Source organism: Asterias rubens, chromosome 4 (assembly GCF_902459465.1).
Source record: "Asterias rubens chromosome 4, eAstRub1.3, whole genome shotgun sequence".
Classification (NCBI taxonomy): domain Eukaryota; kingdom Metazoa; phylum Echinodermata; class Asteroidea; order Forcipulatida; family Asteriidae; genus Asterias; species Asterias rubens.
In genome coordinates, this window is record NC_047065.1 from 11,452,927 (window position 1) to 11,461,012 (window position 8,086).

Genomic DNA, 8,086 nt, shown 5'->3' on the forward strand with positions numbered 1-8,086 from the left:
ACGTGCACAACATTGGTTACAGAAAGGATGTAAACGTGTTCTCAGATTTGCGCTTAAAGGGAAGGTACACGATTGGTATAATTAATCAAAACAATTAATTAAAAACTGACTTGGTATATATAACGAGCATTGGGGAGATGTTAGTATAAAACATTCTAGCCAGAAGTATTGTATTCCTATCTGAAAGCACACCAAATTGTCCAACAAGGGTGTTTTTTCTCTTCGATGACCGATTTAGCTCAAATTTTCACAGGTTTGTTATTTTATGCTTCTGTTGGGGTACACCAAGTGAGAAGACTGGTCTTTGACAACGCACTTCCCATGAAATATGCTAATCACATTCACGCATGCGTACAGACCCTGTTGGTTGGCAAACGCCATAGAGTTGTGCACTAAGCAGACGCGCATTCGCGTCTGCGTCACGCACCCATTAGCCGTGTACAAAACAGCGCGATGTTCCCTCATTTTGCCAACCAAAACGTTAGTGCGCACGCGCTATATGCAATTTACATATTTTCATGGGAAGGGTCTATTACCAAAGGTGTACTTTCCATTTAACTTACATGTACTTGATATAGGTGTTCAGGGTACACAAACTTCCCTCAAATTATTTATTTGTTTGAAATTACTTTGACAGTATTTCAGAAGTAAGCCTAAATAATTCCCTTAGATTACTGGATCATTACTGGTTAAGTTTTAACAATTGAGTTGTTTTTTATAAATAAAGATATACATTTGATAATTCCAAGAAGTACTCTTTCGTTGTCTATGGTTTACATGAAGTTGTTGAAACGGTATAGTCTAAAATTATTTATTTATACAAAATAAATAAGTAATTTAATGAATAATTTACATCATCGAGCTTAAGAGAAAGACGCTACTTTAACCCTGCAAGGAACATTGATTGAAAGTTCCAACGACCTGACATCAAGTTTTGATAGGAAATATTTACACGCATTCTTGTTTATTTTAATACAGATGTTTAATTTGCACTGGGATAAAACATAATTGTTTGTATCCACTCAATGATGTAATGATTTGAACGGGGCCCCAAGAAAATACTGCTTAGCAAAACGTTGCTTTTTATCGCGAATTTTGGCTGGTAATCAGGTTATGGTGATCAAGATGTGCGAGTGCTAAGCAAGTTTTCATGGTTACAGGCTTTGTGAAATTGGGCCTACGTTTTGTGTGAAGGCACTGTTGACAATGGTTGACGTCATAATTATGCAAGCCATATGTTTTTATTTGTTTGTTGAAAAAATATATATGATGTGCCACGATTATATTGTGATTTTATATTAAAACAAAAACAAATTTTTTGGGAAACAAAAGAAAGAAAAATAAATGGTTTACATTAAACCAAAGTAAAACATTTCCTATTGGAATCGTTGTTTGTATAAAACTTGTTTTTCAACTCCGACAGAATTTCAGGCGGAAATGTTTCTCTGAAAAAAACAAATTGTAACTGTATGCATTTTTCATCTTCTGTGAGCCGTCGCGTCGGGGGAAAAAACACACAGTGAGGGAGCCAATTGTGTCCTGTACATGTACGTGGTTAGGTGTTTTGCATAAGGACACATGTGTCACGACTGGGACTCGAACCAACACTCTGCTGATCAGAAACACCGGACTCTGAATCCGCCTTAACCGCTACACCATGACACGCTTATAGAGGATCTGAATGTGTCTTTATTCGCCGCATGGCTTTTACTGTTTTCTTTTGATAAAATTCCCCCGCTCAAAATAATAGTTTAGAGGTTGGTTGCGGGTGTTTGAGCCGGTACTAGGTTTTCCGGACACGACACGTACGTTACAGACTCCAAACTTGTTGTAGAGGATGGGTTTGTTTCGTCCGCGGTCGCAACAGATTTACTCGTGTCCAACCTGTTTAGAAATTCCGTGATGTTGATTTTCTGGTAGTCCTTTGTGACGACGTTCGCCTCCGTGTTCTGCAGATTGGTCGGGGCGAGGTTGGTATTCGAACAGGGAACCAATAAACTGAGATCATTCCGTGTGGCCGTGAAGCTCAGATGCTGATGGTTAAGACTCTGTTTTTGTCCGAGCTCGAGTCCGTGTGGTTTCCCCGCCTGTAGAGGTTTCAAGTAGACCCACACCTTACGGGCACGGTAGCTCGCCTGGAGCGACTTTCCCGCGCAGTAGACAAACCACATGTTCAGCATCCCGAAGAAGACGATGTTCAGGAAATAACAGGCTATGACAAGAATGTCCATATTGAATGGGGATGTGATGGTATAGGAATAGATTATGAAACCCAGCGGTAGTAGAAGTCTGAAGACAAGAGCTGTAAACCCGCTCACGGCAAAACTACACCCGTAAGCTATGTGGTGCTCTTCCACGTGGAGCACTTTCAGAAAATCCAACATTTCGAAAAACGGCGTAGCACCCGCGAAGAGCAGCCCGACTGCACCGCCGAGTACGTTCTGTCTGTACTCCAAGAAGACGAGGTACACGACGGCTGCTACCAAATGGTGAACGAATGTGATGTAGTAATTCGGAAGGTGGCGCTGCAAGATGGCGTCTTGTATGAGAAGGTACATGTAACAGCCGATGTTTATAGCGAAGCAGGTCCTGCCCGAAGTGCCGAGTCCGTGGAATGGTTGAGCGATCGCATCGCCTTGCAGTAGGAGGGAAAATCCAGCTAGGCATAGAACTGCAGACTGGACTACGATTACAATTCTGAAAATTGAAAACAAAATCGAAGCGATATTGTTATATTTGTTTGCTTTGTTAATCAAAGAGTGAGGACATAGCCTGCGTGGCCGTTAGAAGGCACTTATGAGATTAGTGTGTAAAAACAGTTGACAGTATTCGATATTATAAAAGACCATGTTAATATTAGGCCCATTATGTAAAGTACTATTTTGAAACCACCAAAATCAAGAAGAGTCAAACGAACCCTATCATTATGAACTTTTACCTGAACTTTTCACAGCTATCTTACAAAGTAAAGTATGGGTGCGTTCGTTTAGCTTCCCTGAGTCGACCCCGGTGTGTGGCGGTTTTTTTTTCCAGGACGAACGTGGGTAATTATCTGCACACGTTTGTCCTGGAAAAAAAACGCCACACACCGGGGTCGACCCGGGGAAGCTAAACGAACGCACCCTATAATAGGGCTAATGTTTGCGGTGACACCATGTACAAATCTCTTCTGTGAGTATAGTGGTGGCTCTGAGAAGAGCCGGTCTTCTGCTGAGCAGAAACCGGCTCTCGGCTGATGATCCACCATATCCTCACAAAGGAAATAAATGCTTTACATGGTGTCACCGCAAACCTTACTATTTTAGTATTTCCCACCATAAACATGCAATATAGCCTTTGAAAGTGTTATCTTAAAGTCGCATATCTACTTTAGTTTCTGCCTTTGATGAAGAAAAAAGCCCACAAGGAAACTATATTGTATAATGGTTCTTCCTCTTTGCGAGACCACGAAGGAAGAAACCTCCATGGCGAGACCAACATACAGACCCATTGTATCCGCTAGGCCTAGGCTACAGTCTGGACAATAAAGCCCCTTTCACACGAGAGCAATTTAGCAACGGTCCCTTGCTTAATTGTAGCATGGTTGTACATTATTTTGTAAAAAAAAAGTACGTCGTGTGAGTGAACGGGAAAAAAATGTTTAAGTTCAAGGTTCTTTGAACGTAAAATCTTGTCAAACATTGCTACATTTTACAACGAGGGACCCCTGCTAAATTGCTGTCGTGTGAACAGCGCTTCCACATTCCCTTCAGGAATTAGGACATCGAAGGTGAAATTCAGTTAAAACAGTTTTAAAAGGTCCTATTGTGGACACGGAACTGTTGCTTTATTGCACTCTAAATGGGAGGGGTTTAAAAGTTAATACAGAGGACTATACAGTATGGAACACTCCATTTGTAGGTTTAAAAATTATATCTTTAAGGTTTGAATTGTAAATGCTTGTTATTTGTTAGGGATTGGTCCCTCAAGACAATCCTTTGGGTTAACTTCTAAATCACTCTCATTATGGATGGATACGTTTTTGAATACCCATAGGGGGGTCTATGCTTTTTCGATGTCTTTCCTTTTATTTGTATTGCATTGTTTGCTTTCAATAACATACTCTTGTTCAAGTTTGTTGCCCGTTTTAGCGATTGTTGCAATGTTTGCCCCCTTTTTTTTTTTTTTTTTTTGCTTTTGGGTACAGGAACTATGTTACGTTTCCATCAATCTTAATAAAAAATGTGCTATTTCACCCGGTGTGCAATTTTTGTTTTGGATGCAGTATAGAATTGCCTTCCTTAAAATCTTTCCTGCTTGCCTTTTTTTTTTAAGGATTAACTTATTTCAAATCGATTTAGGAAAAACAATCCTCGTTGAAAAGCACTTATAAGGGACTGTGGCAATTTTGATGTACAGAAAAGTGCTGCGTAGCAGCTGTAAGCACAAACCTACAGCTAAATACACAGAAATTACTACCAGAAAAAAAAGTTACAAGCTTAAATGCCATGTCACAACATAGTGTGACTGATTTTCTGGTTATTGGTGCTTTTAGAAATTAATTATGGTCGAGGAAGTATTTTCTGACCGAGCAGCCAAAATATGGACCCGTTGTAAATAACACAATTTATGTAATTATTGGATTGTTACTTCAGTTTTCCTGAAATCGCGAAAACCCCTTTCCGCTTCCTGACAATGCACCCTTTCAAATTGAAATCCTGTTCAAAACGAAAAGTATTTTTGGCATTGACAAAAGTTCATTGCAGTTATTGCGCTGTATTTGTATTCTAACATCCTTTTCCTCATTGAATCGCGACAGGCGACGTTCTTCACACATTCAAAAACAACTAAATATTATTCACCATCAAAATCGATTTCCTGAAATCGTGAGTGCCTCCTCCCCCTTTCCACTTCCCGACAACGCACCCTTTCAAATCGAAATCCTGTTCGGGCATAAGAAAAATTACCAGTGGCATTGACAAAAGTTCATTGCAGTCGGCTGGATTTTTACCCAACATCATTTCCTCGTAAAATTGCAACAGAGAAAAAACTTCGTAAACGAGTTTGTAGTTTTCAAAAACCAACTTAAAGTGACACCATAAACATCGCTGTTTGAAGACAAATAAAAACGGTCTTGTTAAAAAAAGTGTACATGTATCAGTTTCCTTTGACGTTACTATGTGTACTAACTTCAGATTCAAAAACACAAAAACTCAAGACAATAATAATACGTTGATCCGATCCCACATGAAAACAACTCAATTAATTAATTAACAATTTTAAAGTTGAATTGTCTAAACCTATGGAGTAGGACGCAAAAATCAACTTAATATTTCGATTTTGCTGTCATCAGTTAATTGATTTTTTTTCTTCTTCAAACGTCTCTGTTGGACACCATGCAGCATGCATCGTGTCCACTCTGCTTCCCGTTTCTGATCGAGAAGCAATGACGTCAACCAAAAGGCACATTGTGTTCGCCCACAAGTCTGCCAATTAAATGTTCCTCCATTATGTCAAACCATTGTCAACCATACCGGACACGGGTGTGGCTATTTAGAGTATCATCCAACTTGACATGATTTTTCTTTACATTACAAAATGCAGCATGAAATTATTGGTCGGGGCCAACATATTTAGGACTTTATTTGACGCGGTATTTGAAAATACAAGGTACGATTTATGGCAGATTCGACAAAAACATTAAGATTTAATTTCGAAATAGGCCTATCTATATTTCAAGATTGAAGAAAGTTCAATGTTGTCAATAAAAGTATTGCATGAAAGTAAGTACAATCCGCATATGAGTTATGGTAAAGTTAACCAAAAATGAATTGCCCCAGGACCCGACAACTTTGCATGCACGTTTCCAACAATTTTGGCACATGTCAGTGGCATTATGCGATTTTATTTTGTATTTTTTTCGTTTCTAAACATCGCCATCTGTCAATTTCGTTCAGAAAACAAATTACTTAGCATAATAAGAAAAATAGTCTTTCAAACACAAACAAACAACAACAAAGCCCCCCCCCCCCCAAAAAAAAAAAAAAAAAAAAAAAAAAAAATCATAATATTCTAAAGTCAACGATACAAAAAATTAAAATTAAAAACAAAACTTACAATCTGGGAATAAACCATGGTTTCTCATCTTGAAGAACGAAGAGTGATTTCCTCCAATGTCCAGAACGATCAGCAAACTGACCGGTCAACCAGCCAGCAACAGCCCGCCCGGCAAAGAACAGAGCCGTGCTTAGATTAATGGTGGCCGAAATCCAAAGTAGATCTAACGCTATCCCACTGTCCATGGTGTGTGACCGGTGTGTCTGACCACCCCGCAAGAAATTCACAGAGAGCCGTTATTAGAAGTCGCTGAAAATTCGTTTGTATGGAGTGTGCCTAATGAATGTCTATAGCGAACTCGTGCTTCGGTTTTATTTACCCCCGTCGCAACCTTTTCAGAACAGCCGGCCTTCCAGATGAAAAACAATGTTTTCCAAATAATATCACCAATCCCATAGCCTACCCCCGTCATGAACGAACCAACGATTATGATTGGCTGGGGATTCCAACGTCAAAGTTGTTTTTATAAAAAATAAAGAAAAAAAGATAATCACCGGGTATCATGAAAAACCCCGACAGTACATTCTTACACAATGATAAAGCTTCATGATCAATTGATAAACACACCACGCGCACTGCACACACAACACACTGTGTTTGTCGCAAGCCGGTAACCGAACGGGAAATTCCCTTGCGCCGTCCAAATTAAGCGGATGACGGCTATGTCGTCATAAATAGTTGTATTTTTGGAAGAGGAAACCAAAGAAAAGGTCCCTGTGCATAAGCATACTTTACATTGGAATGAAGAGTCATTATGGGCAGCAGGGTTGAATGAACCGGGGGGGGGGGGGGGGTGAAAGGGGACTTCCCAAATAACTCATGAGTGCGCGTGACTATTGGCTACTAGGAAGGTACAAACACAATGCAAGCCTAGAATAGCAATAGCTTTATTCAGTTGGATCATCCATTCAATTTACCTCATATACGTCATGGGTTTGGAATATAGAACCACCCATATTATCAGAACCAAAAAAAAAACAGAAAATGTTCTGTATAGGTTGTCCGCTGATAAAAAGAATCCTTCGAGACAACTCATGTATGGTTAGGTTTGTAACATGCAGAACTTAGTCTGTTATTGGACAAGATGCAAAAGACAATTAAATTGGCTCTCGGGGAAAAAAGGTGTTGTGAATTGTTTAGCCAAGTATTGTTTGCACATTGTGGCATGCGTTCGTTAAGCTTCCCTGGGTCGACCCCGGTGTGTGGCGGTTTTTTTTTCCCAGGACGAACGTGGGTAATTATCTGCACACGTTCGTCCTGGAAAAAGAAAACGCCACACACCGGGGTCGACCCGGGGAAGCTAATCGAACGCACCCACAATCAGACTGGTTACATGAGTCATTGTTACAAATATAACAAAAAAGCTTCTTGCCAACTTGATTGGGCTTCTTGCTTAGTGCATCCTTCAACTGGACACTACTGAAATTACTCAACATAAGTGTAGCATCGAGTAATGTAGAGCTGTTGGTAGTATAAAACATTGTGAGAAACGGCTCCCTCTGAAGTTACTTGTCGCTCAAATATTAAAAGACTTCAAGCCCGGACGCCTTTTTTGACATCTGAAAGCACACATTAATTAGTGCAAAAAGTGTGTGTGTTTTCTTTCATGATTCCCTTGCAACTTCAATGACCAATTGAGTCAAAATTTGTACATACTTGTTTGTTATTTAATGTTGGGATACACCACGGAGGTAGAATTAGACCTCCATGGATACACCAAGGGAGAGCACTGGTCTTTACAAAAAGTTTACCAGAAGTGCCTTTAAAAGGAACACGTTGCCTTGGATCGGTCGAGTTGGTCAATAAAAAGCATTTGTAACCGTTTTAAAAAAAATGCATATGGTTAGAAAGATGTAGTAAAAGTAGAATACAATGGTCTACACAAATGTGCCTCGAAATTGCTGGTTTTCCTTATACGTCGACTAACACAGTCGGCCATTTATGGGAGTCAAATTTTTGACTCCCATAAATGGCCGACCGTGTTTCTTCG

General features: G+C 39.7%; 1 protein-coding gene across 1 annotated transcript; it reads right to left on the reverse strand.

Moving 5' to 3' along the window:
- Positions 1 to 497: 497 nt before the first annotated feature.
- On the reverse strand, positions 498 to 6,657 carry LOC117289517. Its single transcript, XM_033770662.1, has 2 exons — positions 6,097 to 6,657; positions 498 to 2,697 (listed from the first exon to the last, which is right to left on the reverse strand). Exons 1-2 carry the CDS (start codon positions 6,279 to 6,281, stop codon positions 1,752 to 1,754), a joined length of 1,131 nt encoding a protein of 376 aa, XP_033626553.1. The 5' UTR covers positions 6,282 to 6,657; the 3' UTR covers positions 498 to 1,751.
- Between the last annotated feature and the right edge of the window lie 1,429 nt (positions 6,658 to 8,086).